Source organism: Prunus persica, chromosome G2, assembly GCF_000346465.2.
Source record: "Prunus persica cultivar Lovell chromosome G2, Prunus_persica_NCBIv2, whole genome shotgun sequence".
Lineage (NCBI taxonomy): Eukaryota > Viridiplantae > Streptophyta > Magnoliopsida > Rosales > Rosaceae > Prunus > Prunus persica.
In genome coordinates this window covers 29,412,836-29,434,400 of record NC_034010.1, presented here as the reverse complement: position 1 = coordinate 29,434,400, position 21,565 = coordinate 29,412,836, and the positions used below count along the sequence as shown (strand labels likewise).

At 38.5% G+C, this 21,565-nt stretch overlaps 3 protein-coding genes across 4 annotated transcripts; 2 read left to right on the top strand and 1 right to left on the bottom strand.

Annotated features, from left to right (window-relative positions):
- LOC18785335 (zinc finger CCCH domain-containing protein 13) lies at nucleotides 481-8,462 on the top strand. Of its 2 annotated transcripts, none has more exons than XM_020556965.1 (5): nucleotides 481-1,765; nucleotides 4,108-5,041; nucleotides 5,528-6,872; nucleotides 6,977-7,057; nucleotides 7,634-8,462. In XM_020556965.1, exons 1-5 carry the CDS (start codon nucleotides 1,132-1,134, stop codon nucleotides 8,324-8,326), a joined length of 3,687 nt encoding a protein of 1,228 aa, XP_020412554.1. In that variant the 5' UTR covers nucleotides 481-1,131; the 3' UTR covers nucleotides 8,327-8,462. The 2 variants fall into 2 exon arrangements, with proteins under 2 accessions (XP_020412554.1, XP_007220299.1); XM_007220237.2 differs by having other exon boundaries at nucleotides 482-1,765; nucleotides 5,498-6,872.
- On the top strand, nucleotides 10,939-12,366 carry LOC18787135. Its single transcript, XM_007218712.2, has 4 exons — nucleotides 10,939-11,459; nucleotides 11,602-11,654; nucleotides 11,758-11,928; nucleotides 12,021-12,366. Exons 1-4 carry the CDS (start codon nucleotides 11,046-11,048, stop codon nucleotides 12,241-12,243), a joined length of 861 nt encoding a protein of 286 aa, XP_007218774.1. The 5' UTR covers nucleotides 10,939-11,045; the 3' UTR covers nucleotides 12,244-12,366.
- LOC18785347 (histone-lysine N-methyltransferase ATX5) lies at nucleotides 12,442-20,039 on the bottom strand. Its single transcript, XM_020557672.1, has 23 exons — nucleotides 18,205-20,039; nucleotides 18,040-18,095; nucleotides 17,756-17,960; nucleotides 17,274-17,402; nucleotides 17,080-17,148; nucleotides 16,899-16,967; nucleotides 16,705-16,796; nucleotides 16,534-16,626; nucleotides 16,222-16,357; nucleotides 16,001-16,106; nucleotides 15,805-15,904; nucleotides 15,541-15,665; nucleotides 15,275-15,420; nucleotides 14,757-14,861; nucleotides 14,530-14,594; nucleotides 14,152-14,365; nucleotides 13,875-13,961; nucleotides 13,708-13,764; nucleotides 13,532-13,621; nucleotides 13,336-13,422; nucleotides 13,136-13,210; nucleotides 12,912-13,012; nucleotides 12,442-12,825 (listed from the first exon to the last, which is right to left on the bottom strand). Exons 1-23 carry the CDS (start codon nucleotides 19,153-19,155, stop codon nucleotides 12,735-12,737), a joined length of 3,249 nt encoding a protein of 1,082 aa, XP_020413261.1. The 5' UTR covers nucleotides 19,156-20,039; the 3' UTR covers nucleotides 12,442-12,734.

Below are 21,565 nucleotides of genomic sequence, written 5' to 3'. Positions count from 1 at the left end.
ACAAAATTCCCATGACCAAGTTAGATATATTTTCATTTATATTTCCTTCATTCTTTCTTTCCCTATTAAGTTGCCCCCCTTTTTAAAATATTTATTTTTACCTTTGCATCAATAAATTTGTTTGTAAACTCATGCGATTTATGAATTATAGTTTGATCTTAATTTAATAAAATTAGAAAAGCAAAATGACACACCCTACTTGTGATCCTAAAGGGGACTTATTTTGAAGATAAAAAATTCAATTAATTATCTTCTTTTTTTATACAAGCGATAATTTATTTTTCGAACTCGGATGAGTGAAAAACACATTCTTTCTAACCAATTTAACTAAATTCATGTTTGTCTGCACTCAACTAATCATTTTTAATTATATTATTATTTTTAGTTGTTATCAATACATTTTCTACTTGGAAGGAAAAGATAAGTACTTATTCATCTATTTATTATTTTTAAGTTGGATTAGAAAAAAATTAGAATCGGCCGAATCCTAAAGGGAATCGAAATAAACTAGAAATCCTAAGGGCAATCCTGTCAGATATAACACAATCTGTCCACCAAGTCGTCTCTGAGTCTCATTAACTCTCCGAATCCGATAAACAAAAAAAACAGAAAGCCTTCGCGTCTTTGCTCGCTTTCAGTCTCTCTCTCTCTCTCTCTCTCTCTCTCTCTCTCTCTCTAACATCACATGATTTTCCACATTTATCCCCAACCGACGCCAAAAGTCTCTCTTTCTCTCAGACGTAATCTTCACCATCTTCGATCCCAATCTCACACCCATTCACCGTCTACTCCCCGGCGATCCGTAATCTCCGGTTCCGGCCGCCGGCTACTCTACCCTTTCAGTTAGATTTTTCTACGGCTGGTTCAACCCTCGAAAATTGTATACTTTATTTACAATTAGGGTTTTCAATTTTGGTCATTGGAGTATTCCGTTTCCTTACAATTAGGGTTTCAGTCTCCAATCTGAGCACCGAGTCTATCTCAGCAATTTGAATCTGGGTTTCCTTATTCAGTTTCAGAGTTCAATTTTTTGTTAGGAGAGATATCAGGGTTTTATTTTAAAATTTTGAATTTTTGAGATTTTGGTACCTTTCGAGGATTCAAGGTTAGGGTTTTGAGTGTTTCGCAGTGATGCCGAGGAGTTCAAGGCACAAATCAAGTAAGCATAGCTCAAGGGATGCCAGGGAGTACTCGGATTCGGAGAAAGATTCGAGCTTAAAGGATCGGAAGAGCAAGGAAGAGAGTGGTGTTGTTAGGGTTTCAAAGGATTCAGGCTCCACTGAAAAGCGGAAGCTTGATTTGAAGGATGGGAAAGACTCGTATGGTGGCTCCGGTAATGGGGAGTATTCTGAGGATTTAGTATCGTCTAAGCGGCGCAAGGAGAGGGTTGATTACGGAGGGAGTGATAGATGGAATGGCGGCGAGGATGATCACAGAGGAAGTGGTGAGGGGTCGAAGAAGTCATCGAAGGCATCGGGGGAGTCCAAGAGTAAGAAAAGAGATGAGAGTGTGGAATTGTACGCAGAGGGCGGTGAGGTGAAGAAGAGTACTAGTAGTAGTGGAAAGGGTGAAGGGAAGCATAGGGATAGAGATAGGGATAGGGATAAGGACTCGATTCGAAAGGAGGGTAAGGAAGGTGGTGGAGCAGAGAAGGAGAGGGAGAGGGAGAGGGAGAAGGAAAAGAAAGGTAAAGAGGGGAGAACTGAGAGATTGGTCAGTGGCGATGAACAACGAGTTCCCGCAAAGCAGGTCAATGAAAAAACTGGTAAGGTAACTGAATGGGTTTGTTAGTTATTGTGTATTTTGTACGACTTTATAGAATTTTTGCTAGCAATATGTTACTTATCATGAGTAGTTAACTGTATATGGATATATGCGTACGGTTTTGTTCCCCTCCCCTCTCACGTTTATGCATAAGAGAATGTTGCTAGTTTCTAAGATGCTGACTTTGCATTCAGTTTAGTTCATCGTAGTTTTTTGTAATTTTGCGATGGATGATAGTATAAATACACCATTATGTTTTAATCCATCTTTATTTGATTGTAATGCTTTATTTGAACTATAATTGCATTGAAATACTAACCATGGTATAGTTTAGTAATGGGATACTATGTATCTGAGTAACCTTCATATCGTCCAATTCAGATTTCAGAATTCACTATCAAGGACCGTTTGATATACTACTTAAAAAAAAAAAAAAATTTCAAACTCATGTAATGTGGAATGTGCGAAATGTGATAGCTTGGGGGTAGGTTCGTTCAAGTGATAAGGTGTCTTAGGTTTGGGGGTTTTGGCTATAGTTCCTATTTGTTTGGAACTTAAATTTGATATAAGATAGGATAAGGAATTCCTTTCAAAAAGCAAAGAAAATTAAGAACATCATTTAGGAGATTGCAAAAAAAATTCATTGGATGTTGAATTCTTCAACAGGGTTAAGGATTAGATGAGAGGAATAAAAATTTGGAGTGTGCCATATTGGATTAGAAAGAGTTTCGAGCACAATTTGAACCAAAAAAAGATCAGTTTGATTGAAGTCAGATTTTTGAAGGGGAAGATCCTGTTAAGATTAGATTTTTGATACATTGTAGATCATAAATATGAGTGACTAGAAGCGGAAAGTTTAATTCTGAATATGTTCTCCTTAAACACAATCACACATGCACCTTTAAAACCTATCACAATCCTTAATGTGTGAAAATTTCTGTATAAAGGCGTTTATTGACATTTGAGTGGATGATCTGAAAGTGCTTGCTACTAGGGCTGCTCGTAATATTTCATATCTAGTGGATGCTGCAATTCAGCTTTGTTGTGGGACCTAGTTTGGTCTTTTATATTGACAATCACATTCCTGGTCATTTTAAGTTATTAGTCACTTAAATACAATAGGCTTTCTGTGGAAATTTGTCCTTGACCGTTGTGCTCAGATTTATTTTTGTACTTGCCAAATGTACAGTGGAGACAATTCAATTAATATTTATTTCTTCAGAAACTAACAATGAGGTGCCATGTTGGATTGACCCACGTTGCTTGAGGTTGAGTTTGGTTATCTAACATATGACTTGGCAAATACTCATTGGTCTACTTGACGTTGCTGTTTCAACTCTAGATTCGGAAAATAAATGTATTTGATTCGTTAACTCTCATTTCTAAGATATGGATGGTTGCATGGGATAGTGCAGTGGGCGTCCGAATTGAGTCTGTAAAACTAACCTATCTGCTATTACTTTTCAACATTCTTGGAGTTGAGGTGGGATTGAAACATACTCTTGAGCGATTTGGAGGTTTAGCTGTTTTCCTTAATTTCCAATGACTTTGGAGTGAAAATTAAGGAAACATACTATTGGTTTCTTGTTGATTATTTAAATGGTTGCCCTGCTCTCATGAAGATGGAAAAAATTGATTTGAGTCTGGTTTCTGTTTCTTTAATTCAGATGTTTATGAGTTATAGTTGTATTACTTGTCTATCTGAGGTATCATATTTCCTTTATCTGTAATTTCAATATCTTTCCTTAACAAGGTGTATCAATTTAGTTTCTTAACTTCTCTTTTCCCCCTCTTTTGTGTTATTTGTTTTGAGATGTTGTGACTAGGTTTTCCTCTTTTACTCTGAAGACGTGGATTCCAACTCTTCACTGCATTGCCTGTCTATTCATTGATTTATAACCCCTTTTTCCTTTCAAAATTTCGGGCGATAAACCCTAATTTTGATGACTTGAATGGGTTTAGGAACTTAATGAAGTTGAGAGACTGTTATATGTGTGCAAGGGTTTATCCAGTCAGTCATGTTAACATTAATTTTTGCCCTTAACTGATTCATTTTTAGTGAACATTTAGTATTTGTTTGGAAATGGAACTATTTTCATGAAGCCACCAATTAGTGGTGTTAATTTCTGGTTAAAATTACTGCTGTTAAATGAAGAGGTAAAGAGGTCAGATCATATTGTTTAGGAAGAGAGGGTTCCATGTTATACCTTTTTCCACATTATCCTACATTTTAATATTTATGGGTTGACAATCTGTACATGAATCTGTTATTAGAATTAGATTTTGTGAATTCAACTTTATTTTGGAACACAATTTTATGTCTTAATCTTTGTGGTGTTGCAGAATTAAATGCACGAAATGAGTTGGAAAGTCCCGAGTCAGAGAACCATATGGAGAGACGGATGAGGAAAAGGAGAGATGAATTTGGTGATGGGGATAAGCATCTAGATGATGTTGAAGACATCAATGATGGTCGATTATCTTCTAGGGATGATTTTGGCAGGGATGGCAGGCAGAAAGATGAGAAGCGGAAGGATGAGAGATACAGAGAAAAATATCGGGAAGATATGGATAGGGACAATAAGCACCGAGATGACAAGCAAAGAGATGAACGCCCTACAAAAGATCAACCTAGCAGCAAGTCTGATGATAAGCATTTAAGGGAAGAAAAAGATACGACAGAAACGCAACTGAAGAGATCCAAGCTTCAGGATGGTGAGCGCAAAGGAGAGCATGATCGTGATCGCGATCGCAATAGGGACCGTGACTCATATCATGCCCGCGATCGTGACCGCTACCATGATCGTGAACGTGAACATGGGTGGGATCATGGTCGTGACCGTGACCGTGATTACGATCGTGATTGGGATTGGGATCGTGAGCGGGATGGGGACCGCGAGCGAGATCGCAATCATGACCGTGATCGTGATCGTGGTCGTGAACGTGACAGAGATGGTGATCGAGATCGCGACCGTGATTATGACCGGGACTACGATGGGTCACATCTTGATGATCGCAGCACGAGATACAGAGATAGTAGCAGGGGAAAGAAAAGATCCCCGGATGATCGTGATGATTGTAGTGATACTAAGTCTAGAGGCATCAAAGCTCGGTACTCTGACTTGGAAAAGAAGTCATCAAGTGGTGATAGAGTTGAGTCAGATGTTAATAAGGGAAGATCTCAGTCGAGGCAAGCTTATGCAGACACTGTATTGAGCAGCAATAAGCGGAGGACCTCCCCCAGTTCTAATTCCCATGTTGGCATGGATGAGTACAGGTAGTTCTCTCCCTCTCTCTCTCTCTCTCTCTCTCTCTCTCTCTCTCTCTCTCTCTTTCTCTCACACACACACACACACATTCCTTACGTAATTGGGAAAATGTTATTAGAGTTGGCATATCTCGGATTCATATGGTTATCATGCATTTGCATATTTGTTCATCTTCTGTTAATATATATATATATTTTTTGCATGTTTCTATCGGTGAAAAGATGTGACTTGTTTTAATATTGTAAGCTTTAATTTGGTTTACATTTAGAATTTATGATATCCATGCAGAGCAGTTGTGAAGACGAATAATTTTGTCTATTATACCTCATAAAAGTATGAAAGAATCCATGTGTAAATATTTTCAATGCTGTAAAGGGAATTTGTGGTTGTGTTTTAACCATGTTATTTTTGGAGGCATTTTTGTGTTATATAGTAATTTACCATAAATTTTCTTCTGTTAAAAGGTATCTGAATCCAGATGATTTGAAGTATAGGGATCCTGCGGCAGAGCAGAGGACCAAAGCAATTCCTCCCAGAGATGGATCTGGTCTCTCTGGAGTTTCAGAAAGAGGTTCCAAGTACAGATCCATGGAAAAACCCATTAAAATGGATGATGGCCATTTAGGGGAGCTGTCAAATGAAAAGTGTGCAAGTTCTAAGGCTTCACCTCTGGCCTTGATGGAAAGATCTCCTTCATCATCAAATATTGACCGTAGGTACACGAACAGAACTGGTGTCAGACGGAGTCTTGACATTGAAGAAACAGGTCGGAGAAGCAGTGCTTCCATTGATAATAGAGATTTCTCTAATACCGAGGATAGACTTAGTCGGGACTTGCCATCAGAGAAGCCTTTGGTGGATGACTCATCGCCAGCTGATTCATCAGCTCACAATAGGGGTAGTCAGAATAATTTATCTTTGTTTCCTCATCCCAATTTCAGGGCCGGAGTTGACAGCCCTTCTTTTGTTGGTTCATTGGAAGAAGATGGTAGAGTTAATTCCAATGCACGTTATAGAAGGAGTAGTGATCCCAATTTGGTTCGAGGGCATGGTAATGCATGGAGGGGTGTCCCAAACTGGACGGCACCACTTCCAAATGGCTTCATGCATTTTCAACATGGAGCACCTCATGGTGGTTTTCAAGGGATGCTACCTCAGTTTCCAGCTCCACCAATTTTTGGTGTTAGACCTTCAATGGAAATTAACCACTCTGGGATTCCTTATCATATTTCTGATGCTGATAGATTTTCCAGTCATTTGCGGCCACTTGGGTGGCAGAATATGATGGATGGTTCAGGTCCTTCTCACTTGCATCTATGGGATGGGAGTAATGGTGCCTTTAGGGATGAGACTCACATGTATGGGGGTGCCGAATGGGATCAGAACAGGCATCCAATGAATGCTCGTGGATGGGAATCCAGTTCTGATACATGGAAAGTACATAACAATGATGTGAAAAGGGACTTGCCCTCCCCGGCTCAGAAGGATGATTATCCCGTGCAGGCCCTTGTGGATGATGCTGTGGCTGGGCAGGCAGGTCAGATATCTCATCACGAAGATAACCTGGATCATGGAGTTGTTGCTAAAACTGTTGAAACAAGGTCCATTGTAACTTCTCCTCCAAAGGAGTCTATGTCTACACTTGGTCATGAGAAGTCACCTGTTCGCTCTAAATCGCCAAGCGATGATGTCCCTTGTTTAAGTCATTATTATCTGTCCAAGCTTGACATTTCAGCAGACCTTGCTCATCCTGAGCTGTATAGCCAGTGTATGAGCATACTGGATACTGACGGGAGTTCCACTGTTGATGAAGATGCTACAACGTTTACAATTTTGAAGGTGCAGATTCTTTGCAAAAATTTGTTCTGTTTGTTTTTCCTTATAGAATCTAGTCTTACTGAATGCTATTGTATCTTTGCATCTTCTCTCCTAATGTTATACAGGGTGCAAGGGCTGGATTGGGACCATCCAAAACCTTTTCGACTTCCTCACTTTTTCCTCCTTTGAAGGATTCTGTCTTTCAGGTATACTTTATGATGAATGATAATGTTAAACACTTCTTTCTATATTGATATCTTGTTCATATACTGTTAAATTATCCGTTCATTTGTATTGTTTGTAATTACCTGAGGCTGTAAGTAGTGGTATGAAAATACTGATTTTGATTTTTTCTTTGAAAAAAACAAACTGGAATCTCGCCTCTCTCTGTTGCTTGGAAAATCAGGATATTGAATTTATGCATGGGCAAGAGAAAATATTTCAATAATTCTCGTGCTTTATTATTTGGTTGGAATTATTATCATACCCCTTTTTGTATGTATTGTTTCACTTGTTATATTTCCTGGTATGTTTTCAAACCAAGTTGAGAGCTGTTTTTCTAATGTATCTTGGTTATTGGTTGGTTGTTTAGTTCTCTTTTAAATTACTCTATGGATTACCAAATGTTTACTACTGTTTCTAATTTTTGGTTTTACTTTGACACGTACTTTGTCTTCTTTTAGTGCTTCAATATGAATTGGCCATCAAATACTACCCTGAACTTCATTCTAGTTGGTAGTTCTGCATCCTAGTTGGTTGACATATTGTTTTCTGACTCGCAGAAGGCTATGAATTTTTACAAGAAGCAGAGGATGGAAATAAGAGGCTTGCCATTTATCGCTGGTGGAACACTGGAGATTATATTAGGATCTAATCAGGAGAATTTGGAAGCAAAAGTCCCTTGTGATGTGGAGAAAGTAGAGGAGTTAGTCCCTACTCATGATGCAGAAATGACAGATGCTCCACTGTCAAGTTTAGATGAGAAGAATGTTGTCACTGCTTCAACTGATAGTGCTGAGGAAAAACCGGAGGTGCTGGTGTCAACACCCAGTCCCGAGGTGCAGAACGATATCTGCCTGGTTTCTCCTAAGTTGGAAATGCGAGTTGAAGATTATAGTGGAAGCAATGCAGGAGAGCCTCAAACACTTTTAAATGGGGTGGAAATGGATTACTCCTCTGAGCCGGTGAAATTAGAGGTTGGGGATGCAAATGGTTTCTCATCGATTGATAACTCGGCTCTTGCTACCTCCATTTTACCTGCTGCTGGTAACGACTTGAATGTTATTAGCAAGACTGAAGATGATAACTCTATTAATTACCCCAAGGAAGGTGCGGCTGATGCAATAACTGGTCCTTTAGTAATACCAGAGGGATCCCCAAAGGCCAAGGCTTGTGAGGCTTTGATGTCTGGGTCTAATGAGTCTGATTCGGTAATTTTAAGTCGGATACATCATTCTCCTGAAAGTACACATTGAGACAATTTCTATCTATAACCATGTTTCCTTTTTTTGTTTCTTACTTTTATTGCGTTTAAGTTCATCATGCTCATGCTATTTTCTGTGGCTTCTCGTTTCAGCAAGGAAATAAAATCAAAATATGGTTTTTTCTGCCCCTCGAGCTTGGTCCATAATGTTTGTTTTTCTTCCAGCCCTTGCCTTAGCTTTCTTTGTTGCGTTAACTTCCTTTACTGTTTGTTGTTTCTTGTTTTTGATTGTCCTGCATTATCACCATTTTCTTCAAAACCACTAATTTGCTACCTGAAATTCTGGCATGGTATGCTTTTTCTCTGCTTCCCTACTTGCTTATCCTCTCTTCTTCCACCCATACGCATACCATACTTGTCAAGTTTGTGGTTCTTAGCAATAATTAATTCACATCAATATGCTTTTTAAGTGTTTCGTTATGAGATTGCTGCATGCAGATAAGAAACTGGGACTGGGATCAGTAACTAATTCCCAATGTACCCAAAAAAAAAGAGAGAAAAAAGAGCTAGTCTTGAGTTTTGTTTTATTTGCTAGTTTCTCTCTGTTTCTAACAGTAGGATAAAACCAGTCGTTTTCTCAATCCACATATTATCTATGATTTAATTCTTGTTTTATTTTTCTTCTGTTATCTCATTAAATATATACACATGCTTTGTGGGTTAGGATTTTTTATTTTTTGGTTTTTTGGTTTTTTTGTTTAGCATTAAAATAGTTTCTCGCACAGATTTACCCTGTCCGTTTGGATGGATGATAGATTTTTCTTTCAATTAAATTCTTTTCAAAATTGTTGAAAGACTAGGCAAAAATTGATTATTTCAGGTTAAGGATCGCTCTATGATGAATGCTTCCTGACCTTAAATCACTTCTGCTCTATTTTATAAATGCAGATTGTCAGAGGAGAATTAGAGAAAAACATAAAAATTTACCCTTAAAAGAAGAAAAAAAGATTAATTCTATTGACTAACCCATTGGAAATAATCAATTTTAGATGAGATGGATTTTTTTAAAAAATTAATCTAATATACGGGGGTAACGTTGTTTACTTTAAAAAAAAAAAGTTTAATCTTATATTCCCAATTTGATTAAGAAACTTGCATGGATGAGGTGTCTTTGGACACTCAGCAAACCCAACTGCCAGAATGTTTTGTACAGAAACGGGGCCTGGGCCTGGATGTCAGACGAGTTAATACAAATGATATATTCTTCCGAAGAAGCCTGCACTAACAGAGCCTAAAAACAACGGTCATCTGATGGACCAAAGCTTACGCACTCTGCTATTGCTTCTGTGAGAAAGACTATTTCTTTGAAAATAAAATTTCAGAGCATAGATGCTGATGGTGGTACTGTTTGGGCGCCTGCGGAATGCAAGAAGCAGAAGATGATGATGAGGTTGAAGAAGAAAAATATCAATAAAGGCAACGGCTTGGTCAACAAGATCACTCCGAAGAGGAAAGAAAAGAACCAAGTAGTCTTTCCTCATCAGCTCATCATGACTTGCCTGAAGCATTCAAGAGAAAAATTGACAGTTTGGGTGGGACTAAAGTGGCTTTGGTGATAGAGAAGGAACTGACCAAAACTGATCTAGAAACGAGTGGTAACAGGATGTCAATGCCTCTGAACCAAATCACGTCTCGTCAACTGATTTCTTGGAAGACGATGAGAGAGGTAGGCTTGAGAAAGAGGAGACAATGAATGTTCAATGACAGACCCTGGTCTTGTACAAGGAGATGTAAACTTGAGGCGGTGGGACATGAAAAAGAAGAACGGGAAAAACCACAGCATAATGTGTGTGTTGAGAACTCAGTGGGTTGAAGTTGCTAAGAAAAACCATCTCAGAAAAAAAAAAAAAAAAAAAAAGATCTTGTTCAAGTTTGGTCGTTTCGGGTTAACGGAGAGGGCAGAGATAATTGAAGAAAGGAGAGATGGGAATAATAATGGGGGAAGTAAGTGTGACCAATGGGTCTAACCATGCAAGTCCAAGCCCTAGTGAAAGTGGCAGCAAACATGAACAAGCTGCACGCATGGAAGATAGAAGATGAAAGGCTTTTTAAAGGCTCTTACTTTAAATCTTTCTTTTTGTCTGTAAATTTCAATCTTATTGAGCTTTCATTTAATATCTAACTTTTATGTATATATGATACGTTAAGATGTTTGTTATGCGTAAACTCAATGTTGAAAATGACAATATCAGTTTTCTAATTTCTGTTAGTCTAATGGCTGAAATTTAATTCAGTCACAAAGAAAAACAGAAAAGCTTTGAACTTTAAAAACTGTGCAAGAAATAAACGTAAAAAAATTCGGAGAGAGAGCACTTTATGTCCAGTCCCAACTCCCAACCTAAGTAGTATGTATGGTAAGTTGGTAACCTACAAATCAAAAACAGGAAAATCCGACATGTTAATGTGACTGGTAGTGAAGTGAAGTCTGCTGTAAGTGGTAGTTCCTATTATTTTACAAGTCCACGTGGTCGGCCCAAGTTCTGCCAAGTGGGATCTTTATTTCTGGCCTAAACCAAGCAGGAAGTAAGGACCACTCGTGCCTACATCTTCTTATCTTTTTGCTTTAACAATGTTTTGTCACCCTTAGTCCCTCCCATTATAAACTAAACAAAAAGCAGAAAATGTAAAATTGAATGAATGGCAGAGACTTTAAAGAATAACAGATTTAAAGATGTAAGTCATTAAAAGCAGCAATCAACAGCAAAGCAAATATGGCTCATTTGATAGCAGCGGGCTACCCCAACATATCAGGAAAACTCTGCGCAGAGATTTCATGTGGATTTACTGCTACTCTTTCTAGACCAGCAAGGAGGACTAAATTGAAAATGATTCATTTTGAGGGGCAGTTTGAGAGATCAGAAAGTAAGGCTAGTTGTTGTGTGGTGCATTGCTGCAGTACCAGTTCATCAAGCTCATCAGCTGCTGAGGAAGTTGGGTTTGTGGGGAGTGGGAAATTTGGTATTGATGGAAAGGGAGAGTTTAAGTATTTGGTGAGTGAGTTTGGTTGGAAGGTGAGGAGTTTGTTTAGGAATGGAGATGAGGTGAGAAGGGCAGCTCAAGTTCAAGCTGAAGCATTCCATGAGCCTGTGTTTCTCTTCAATGATCTCTTCTTCCAATTCTTCCAGGTTTATAATCTAATATGTTCTGCTTTTCATCCTTTTTGTTGTTGCTGCTTTTCAGTTCAAATTCCTGTCTAATTCAAACTCCAAACAATCATATATAAATATGGTAATGAAGTTTTTAATTTGATTGCTGCTGCAAACACAGGCTGAAGTGCTTTCTGGGCTTGTATATAAACTTAGGAACTCACCTCCGAATAGGTAAGCAAAGCAATGCATTTGGAAATGGGTTCATAATTTAGGTCATGCATATTTGTGGAGCTGCATTTTGATGATGTTAGTATGATCAGACATAATGCCACAGGTATGCCTGTTTGGTTGCTGAGCCTACACTTGACAATTCCAACACACAAGAAGACCTTGTGGGCGTAGTGGATGTTACAGTGTCGAGAGACCGGGATGTGCTTCAGCATCTGCCGTCGGAGGCAGAGGAATATCTTTACGTGTCTGGGATAGCTGTTTTGAAGAGTTTCAGGTCTTATTTACATTTTTATGTTTTGTACTGGGTTTTGGTTTGATTATTTTGACATGATGAAGAGATGAATAAATATTTGAGTTGATTGACAGGAGGAAGAAAGTAGGGAGTGTTCTGCTAAAGGGGTGTGATATGCTCTCAGTTGAATGGGGTTTCGAGTATCTTGCTCTCCGGGCTTATGAGGATGATTTGGGTGCTCGCCAATTGTACTCCAGTGCAGGCTACCGAGTTGTCTCAGGTGATCCCCCATGGCTGTCTACTTGGTTTGGAAGAAAACGCCGCGTTCTCATGATCAAACACTCTAAACTAACTTAATTATTTCAAACTAAAATCATTGTATTGTGATTTTTTTTTCTTTTATTTAATTCGATTGTAATTAGGTGTCCACATCCCCTTAAACTGGAGTAGTTATTATATTTATCTTCATTTTCGAGTTTAGAGGGTGCCACGTCACTAATAATAAAAGAATGACCTATTGTCATCACTAATAATAAAAGGGTACACACGGAAATATACACAAATGCCCAAAACCTAAAAGCAGGCAAAAGCTATAGCTTTTATTAAGCTTAAAAGTGAGTCCGAAAAACAAAATAAAAGTACACTATTCCCTTTTCTTTTCCGCTTTTTTTTTTTCTTGGCAAAATTACAAATTTGGTATATGCACTGTGAGATCCCGCAGAGGGGTAGGGTAGGGGAGGGGAATGGGGTTAGTGTCGTTCCTTGCGGAGAAACAATTGGCCTGTGCAAGTGAGTGAGTGAGTGAGACTGCGTATATATTCATCATCAACATCATCATCATCATCCTACTAATTCATGAATTTCCGACAGTTGGGAGCTTTACATAGACAAGGGACTTTGAATTCATCAGGCTCGTTAGGATCGAACAAGTAATCGTACCTGCCAGAGTCAACAAGGGAATATGTATGCACATTAAGCTTAAGCTTCCTCGAAAGGAACCCACAGAGAGAGAGAGAGAGACATACGTTAGCTCGTCACCGGAAGTTACGTCAGCCTTTGCAATAAGTACAATCCGGCTTTCCTCATCGCCCACACTCATGATCCTCGCATAGCAATTGGGCATGCACTGTGTTAAAGATAAACAACACATCAGTAAGGAATGAGAGTGACAGTGATGACAGAAACAGACCGTAGAGGAGCAAATTATGAAAAGGAAGGCAGCACCCTAACATTCTTCGGAATGACTTACTGAATGGTTGATCAGGCGTGCTATATTTCCTTTATCAGTAGCATCCACCACCACTTCTTCACTGATCTTGAACAGCTGCAGAGTAAACATGAGCCATGAGAAAAGAAGTGGTTCTGTTTTTTCTGTTTCGCTACTTCAGAGATACCTAGAACCAATTATGAAAGTAATAATGTAGACCACTTGAAAAGAATTCAACTTACATAGCAGTCTTTGCCTTCTGATCTATAACGTGCCTCCCTAAGATCTGCAACACTGCGCCTCACCTGTTCACCACGGTATTCAAGAACCTGAACCAGACACATGCTTCAACATTACGGAATAACTTCTCAAGAACATAAACTTAACAACATAATATGATTTTAATAAAACATGTAGCTCAATGTTCAAATTCTGTACCATTTCTCCTTCTTGAATGTCTCTGCGTGCAAAGAGACCCCATCCATGTATCCCAGATCTACCAAAGCAAACACGATCATGTTCGGTTCTCTGCATTCATATACATACACCTAAAAATAGTAAGAAAATCAACTAAGATCATTGAATATTGAAGGGATAATAAGAAAGATATTTGCCTGTAAATGGTACAGCCGTTCTCTAAAAGACGAAAAAGTTGGAGGCTCCTCTACTATCTATTGAAGAAACACAAGAACGTCAGTTTGATATTATTTTAAATCCCACATGAAAAGTGATAGAAACGACTATACTATCCCATCGAATTCAGAAAAGGTAAAAAGGTTACTCTGAATGTATTCAAACTTCGAAGTGCTCCCAGGGGATGATGGGAATGTCCCATCACTTGGTGCGCAACAGCATCTTCTTCTACTCTCTAGCCATCAGGAGAAAAAAAAGATAGTGAGAAAAGATCAGGCTAATTACAGATCTATATGATATATCCATTTTGCCATCCATTTTAGTGGCAGCGGGAACATATTACAAAGTCGCATCTAATTGTTTACTGTCAATTACTGGTCACTATAATGTGTATGGGTAAGTTACTAGGCATCAGAGTAGACTACCTTCTTGTTATTTTTCAATCTTTTGAATACTCGGCACCTTGCAGCAGATAATGGCTCAGGCTCGGTAGTTTCAACTGTCGAAACCTCTTCAAGCTTTGTTCTATTGGACGAAATTAACCTTGAACCAGGCCTCTTCTTATTTTGGAGAAGGCTTTTGGCAGAAAACACCCCTAAAGGAGTCTGTATAATTAAGACAGTATCTGGATTTGGAGCCCTGCACCAGAATTGAAACTGTAAGCTTGTGAAGGACAAAAGTTAGGAAAAACTTACATATGTCCAAGAAAGACAACAATTAGAGGCAATAGAACAGAAGCCAATATGAGAGACAAAAGGGAGGAATGGAAACTTAAATTGAAGAAAAAAGAAAAGAATCCACACCTGTGATAAGCACAATAAGAGATCATCTTTGTGATCTGTTTTCCATTTTTCTCCAAACAGTGCAACTGCATATTAAGAATGCACAGACAAATGCATCACGTATCACCAGAAAGATAAATAATCTGATTCACGTATCACCTTAAGATGCTACGACTTCAGAAACCAGAAGCCACCACAAAATAATAAAGTCGAATATAATGAGAACAAACAAAGAGCAATAAACTCACCTCCATGCGATAACCTGCCCTTGATGCACACATTGCATGGTAATAAGTGGAACACTTGCAACACTGTGTGCATGAACCATGAATTTGCTTACAGATAACACAAATCTGAAGCAAATGAGAACAAGTAACCCTTAGATTGCATCAGTTAAATAATTCAGGGTGCAGTCAATAAGATCAAAATGAAAAGAAAAGAAAAACTAGACTCACAATCATTGACATGGTACATTCTGGATCATTTCTAGATCCACTATGTCAAACTAGTTATCACATAACTCACTCTCCATTTTTTGTGGTTTAAACATATGTGAAATTTTGTTATATTGTATCAATGAAACTAATTGTGGATGTGAAGGGTTAGGTGTCATTTGTTAACATACCATGTTTGTGAGAATTAAATATAGAAGTCTTCAAGGATTTTCCAAAAAATTCGATTATATGATCAGATGTGATGCATATAAACATTCTAATGAATGAGTTCGGATTGGAATCAGCCAAAAAAAAACAAGAACAAAGAGTACCTTCACAAAAGAATTTGACGGAATACTCAAGATCCCAAGGGCCGGCTCCATCTTTTCATCACTAGCAAAAGAGACTTCGGGTCTGAACCAAGCACATGTAACATGAACCCACAATGTCTCAATATCAGTTGGCTTTAAAGCACCTCCTGGGGAAAAAAGTGCATAAGCAAAAGATCAGATCAAAGATACAAGATCATGACAGTAAGATGATACTTCATGACATGATACCGCAAGACTCAACAAATCCACGCCCTCTAAAAACTTGCCTTTAACAGGACAGAGGCAACATTCTCGCTTGACTGCAGGTGTTTCACATGCTTTGCAGACCCACGAAGTGAAATCCCGAACATTTCTTGCTCCATAGCATTCTTGATGAACGGCTATTTGACATCTGATTGAAAAGAAACATTAAGCACTCAAATGATTTTCATGCCTTCAGAACTTATTAAGTCTCTAAGGTCCATCCAACAGTTGGTCCTGAGTCATCATTTGACAATGAATACTCCGAAAATGAACCTTATTGATGATACCTGTTGCAGATGATGATTTTATTGTAGTCCCAATCTTCAACCCATCTACACACAGCGCATCGTTCTGTTGTCCACTTGACATGAACAGGTTCATACTTTTCTGTCAAAGCAATTGGAAGAATACGGTTGGTGTGCATCAGCTCATGTGGCTATTGCAATGAGAAATTAAATTCCCCAAATTACAAAACAAATATACCTTGCAAAAAAGTAAGCAATTTCTGCTTTCTTTCTTTAATAGAAGGCCGTTTAGGAGGTTTGGAAGACACAATAGCATTTTCATGATACTCTGCTAACTGCAGCATCTGCAAAGTCAAATGAGATTGCCATAAGATTATGTCCCAAATTCCCAAATGGAGAGAGCATAGACATACAGTTGAACGGGGGAAAAACAAAGAAATCTGAAAGTATAGTACAAACCCATTGTTCCAGTGGCAGTAAAGAACCTTTCACTTTGACACTAGTCCTCCAATTTCTTGATTTGGAACCTGTGTGTCGCTCCCATTCACTAAGTGCTTGTTTCTCTGCCCCACAAAAACCACACTTGCACACGACTCTGAAACATAAAAAAGTAAATGTATATATGAATAAAATATTTTCAGATGTCAAACCAAAGTAATTATCAAATTGACTTCCTTATTAAAGTGAAAAAAGTATTAAGAATTCAACCACCAAGACTAATTCCAAATTTAATTTCTAACCAAAAAGGAAAAAATTCAATCTTATGCTTACGAGTGAAGACTTGGAAAATAAATGCCTTCCACGCCATTGCAGAGAACAGTAACCTTGTTAGGCAGCACCAATTGACCATTATTTTTACTCAATCTGCATCAGAAACTCTAGTTTCATTAGTGAAAAAATAAACCCAATGCATTTATAAAATGAAAATTCAATTAGACTTACTTTACTTTTGGTTGCCCTTTTTCAGAATCTGATAATTCAAAATTAAATTTCACTTTGCAAGTGGGGCAGTAGTACTCAGTGCCTCCCAAATTCTTCAAAAAGGAAGTAACGTGGTAAGGGAAGTTTAGAATCTCTTCGCACTCATTATGAAGGAGGAAAACAACAATGTTAGATATTTAGTCTAATAGACAGACCTTAAAAAGGTTGCTGGAAATTTTGTCACATTCTGCATGCACCCACACTTTACAACCATCACAGCGAACCTACTCACAAAGGAAACGCATAACAATAATTTCAAAAGTAACTGCAGTTATCTACAAATAGGAATTATAATCATAAATTCATAACTCAAACATGTCTTGTAAGATTCCTCACCCAACTTCCACTGTCTGAATGATTCCAAATCTTCTTGCATATGCCACAATAATGCTTTGATTTTGTTAACTGAAATAAGATTGCAAGTAATGTAAAACAATGCACGATATTCAGAACACAGAAAAATGTTCCCTTAAGAACTGAAAACTGAAAACTAATATAAGAACACCAAACACAAGGTAGGTCATACAAACCTTAGCACACGTTTTACAAAGAAATTGATCCCCAGGAGTTGAAACCTTCATTTTCTTTGTCATTTTAAAAGGAAGGTAAACACCGCAGCCTTCACAGGGTCGTATGTCTCTCTTCTTCCCATATACGTCCTGCTTACAGAAACCAAATTTGATAAACTATGGGAATCTTTAAAAAGTGTCTTTTATCACAGAGAAAACCTCTTCTTTCCAATTTGTTGCTGAGAAAAATAAGGAGAAGAAAATATAGTTTGCAACTAAGGTCTATCTTTATTGGATTCTTTGGCTAAAGAAACACAGTTCTGCGGCGTTCTCAATAACAAAGCAAAGCAATTGCCAAATATCCATCAGCAAATTCATCTCCGGCCATATCAATTTCATTTGAATTAATCTTCCGATGATATTTGAGCAATTCTGCAATCAATATTACGCCCTAGAAATTACACAATATAAAAGACAGGAAATAGCACTCTAAGAGAACTTGCCTGGTTCAGTAATTGACAGTCCAGATCATGATTTGAACCTGTAGCCTCTTGAACCCCTCCAAGTAGAGAGTCATCATACATTGCCGCCATGTTTATATCTGCTATCAACTTTTCCGTAAACCCTTGTTCCACCAAAAATGCCTCCTCAATTGCCATCTGGAATTCACAGGGCTCGCAGCTGTTCAATTCGGACTGCGCCTGGAACCTATATCAAGCAAAATATTACATAACGACAAAGCGATTATTAAATTGCAATTCCAGCTCTTGTAAGACAACAACCACACCTGTCCACATAATCCATAAAGGGAAAAATCATCCCTCGTCCGACCCAAGCATAATCCTGCTCAAGATAATACAAATTTTTTTAATAAATGGTCACTCTTCTAAACATGAAAATAGAGCAAGTTCATAAATATAGATAAAAACTCCATATGAAAAGTAATTCATACCCTTTGATTCTCATTCCCAGAGTATCCAAAGAACATCACACATGCTGCATCTGGTATGCAAGCCCTCAAAACTAGCTCAGGCGCTTGCGAAATTGGATCAATAACAATGGCAGGCCAGAAAGGCTCCTTTCTCCCTGGCTTCGCCCACACTGTATCACCCGAATAAAAGTCTTCGGGTCCATACAATCCATCTTTCCTCTCCTTTGGAGCCCTCACTGTGCCCACTAAATCATCTTGTTCATCAATTTCTGCAACTGGACACTTGTCATCTTCAACCAATTGCTCATGCACTGACGTGAGTGTACTACGTGAGCTCGAATACTTCCTAATATCTAAACTTCTAAACCGCATACTCCCCTCTTCCTCTACTTCATCTTCTTCTTCACACAAACCCGAATACTTCTTACTGTTATATCCAATTCTCTCAGCATTTCGTGTCTTTTTGGCATTTTGGCTACCTTGTTTGGGGGCTTTAAAGCTAGCTTTCTCTTTTTTACACTCCATCTCCTCATCTATACTATAATCACGCAAACTAGTCTTACTTTCTTTCTTCCAGTTCTCAATAACGGAGTCATTAAACCGAGAAGGAAGTACCTGAACTCGGCCCCTCGAAGTCCTCACCAGAGGCGGCCGCGAAACTTCTGCCGTCTGATTAGTCTTCGCTTTGGCTGACTCTCTGCTTTTCGATTTCAACTCCACCTCGGGGGAGCACGAGACTTCGGTGCACCACGAAGCAGAGAAGCCCTTCTCGGCCCCAACTGAACCGAGCAAACCGTGAAGACTGGCCGGTATAATACCAGCGGCGACCTCGCCGAGTAGATTGAGAGGGTAATACCCATTAGTCTTCCTCTTCTTCCTGCCCGAGTTATCTTCGTCCTCACCCGCTGACTCGCCGAGTTTGCACCTTTTCAGACTCGGCATTTGGGATTTGAGGTTCTTCTTGATTATCATTCTTTCAAAAATAATTCAGAAACCCCACGAATCTCTGAATCCCATAAACCAAAGAAGAAATCTTACTTCAACATAATGCCCACAAAACCCTTTTGCTTGCACATCAAAACCCAATTCTCAGTAAAACAAATAAACCCTAATTCCCAATAGGATTCCCCAAAACAGAGCAATTGAAACGATAACGACTGGTGAAGAATCTTCTTCCCGAGAAAAACACAGAGAATGAGGATAGAAATACAGAGGAAAAAATTGAGCAAAGAGAATGCTTGAGAATTAGATGAAAGGGATCGAAATTCACAAAAGGAGTCGGACAGGGAAATAGGGATCTATCCAGGAAGTTTCTCTCCAACTGCTTCAGAGCGCAGAGAGAGAAAGAAGAGAGAATATGAAATTGCTTACACAAATTGTAATGTAATTATGTTAAGCAGCGAAGGAAAATAGTAAATTGGAGTCTTGTAAATTCTCTCTTTTTTTTAATTTTGTGCGAAATTTTTTTAGTGAGAGAAAGAGAGGAATAGGGCGGGTGACAGAGTAGGGAGGAGAGAGAGAGAAAGAGAGAGAAGCGGGTCGGCGTTATCTTGCAAAGTGTTATATTAGAGAGTAAGATGTGAGAGAGAGAGAGAGAGAGAGAGAGAGAGAGAGAGAGTGGTAGGGGCTAACGTGCACCTTACGTGTTTAGAGCACAATTCTTCTGGCAAGGTCATGAGCATGGTCGTCATGGACAATCTGGTTGGGCTGGGTTTTCATTGTTATGTTTATTTTTGTGAGCCATTGTGGATTTAATAGGTGGTTTCTATGGTTTTTTTAGACAGAGAGGGAGAGACATGTTGCAAAGGTTGTTCCAAGAAAGTTGGAAACTTTAAATTATAATGTAGCATTCAATTTCTATGTTTCTGTTTCTGTTTTGATTTGGGTTACGCCAGTGTTGAATTAAATTGACCGACCGAACCAATTTATAAACTTTAGTAGCATGGCTCATTTAATTGCTTGATGGTTGTTGGTTGTGATGGCCTTTTCTTGTTTTTGAACGCTGCAAGTTCGAATATGGCTGGAGGTAGCCACTGACCAGTGGGCAGTGCGAAATTATTTCGACTTTTTTGTGGGGGTTGTGGATGTACAGGGTAGATTCATAGATGAAATTGTTGATGGGTTTGATTCAAAATTTGTTGAAGAAATATTTCTGCAAATTGGGTTGTACTAGGATGGTGGTCATCGGAATACGGCAAAGGTGGACTTCTAAAATTCTTCAACTTTTTTATGCTGGGTGGGTGGTGGTCATGGAAAAAAATACATCTTGGCTTTTTTTTATCCCCGATGGTTTTTCATGGTATGATACCAAGGATGGTGTTTTGAACTTGAAGTAAGAACTTCACCAGTGGAAATCACGAATTTTCCCACCAATTTTTTAGTAGGGTTATTTTGGGTATCTTAATGTTGGTTGTCCTGCTTATCAGGTCACTGTTACCATTATTGGAATGTATTTCGTGTATAAAATTATGTTTACCTTTTGCTTTTGGTTGCTCAGAGTTTCTACTCGGTTGATTAGCACAAATTTTTGATCCTTTTGCGAGCCATCTTTTTGTTTGACGGTTGACTTGAAAGGAAAAGAAAAAAAATTGAAACTATCAAGTTCGACGAGACAAAGATGTCTATGGGAATCAAAGATGGGCTTGCCTCAATTTTTGGAGTTGGATGGGGGCAGTGTCTGTTCTGTGTGGTAGATAGAAAATCAAATTTTGTAAAAGGTTGGTGTTGGGTTGAAATTCCTCTGTTTCTGGAACTGAAGAGCATCATGGCCTTGGCTTGAGTCTATGCCGGTCGGTACCTTCAGGCCCATTTCAAAGTTTTTCCTTTCTTAATTGCACTTCTTCACTTGCAAGTTTGGTAAAATGCCAAATGGGTTTTATTTTGGTATTTCCGTATCTAAATTTTGTGTTTTGTTGGATCGATAGTCTACAGATAGCTCGTGAATTCAGAACATCTTGTCAACAGTTTTATATTTATAGTTATATGTCGTGGGTCTGTCTGTCCCAAAGGTAAGGTGGTGTTTTTGAGATTTAACGATAGGTTGGTGTTTTAGGTGGAGGGGTGTTGAAAATGAACAGAATTTGGTGTTGCTTCCGTGCAGAGAAGCACCACATGAATTTTTGGAAAGTCAACCAGCCAGCAGAAGAAAATGGCCAAAAAGAGGTTTTGTTTTGTATTTTAGAGGTATTAAAAGTAAAACGAAAAAGAAGATAAAACCGTTGTAATATAAACGTGCTCTGCGAGCTCTTGCAGAGTAGAATACAAATTACAATGATGGAGTTTTGAGTTGAGGAGCAAACATGGGATGGGAGTTGAGTTATGCATATGTTTGGTGGTTATGGTGTATGAGCAAAGAGTTTGTTCCAACTTCCAAGAATGTTGG

Coding starts and splice junctions, on each gene's coding strand:
- LOC18785335 (XM_007220237.2), top strand. CDS start 1,132: ATGCCGAGGAGTTCAAGGCACAAATCAAGTAAGCATAGCTCAAGGGAT. Junction 1,766..4,107: donor GCAGGTCAATGAAAAAACTG/GTAAGGTAACTG, acceptor GTGGTGTTGCAG/AATTAAATGCACGAAATGAG. Junction 6,873..6,976: donor CAACGTTTACAATTTTGAAG/GTGCAGATTCTT, acceptor AATGTTATACAG/GGTGCAAGGGCTGGATTGGG.
- LOC18787135 (XM_007218712.2), top strand. CDS start 11,046: ATGGCTCATTTGATAGCAGCGGGCTACCCCAACATATCAGGAAAACTC. Junction 11,655..11,757: donor AGGAACTCACCTCCGAATAG/GTAAGCAAAGCA, acceptor ATAATGCCACAG/GTATGCCTGTTTGGTTGCTG. Junction 11,929..12,020: donor GCTGTTTTGAAGAGTTTCAG/GTCTTATTTACA, acceptor GTTGATTGACAG/GAGGAAGAAAGTAGGGAGTG.
- LOC18785347 (XM_020557672.1), bottom strand. CDS start 19,155: ATGATAATCAAGAAGAACCTCAAATCCCAAATGCCGAGTCTGAAAAGG. Junction 14,862..15,274: donor CGTCAAATTCTTTTGTGAAG/GTACTCTTTGTT, acceptor CATTTGCTTCAG/ATTTGTGTTATCTGTAAGCA. Junction 14,595..14,756: donor GGGCAGGTTATCGCATGGAG/GTGAGTTTATTG, acceptor CTTAATATGCAG/TTGCACTGTTTGGAGAAAAA.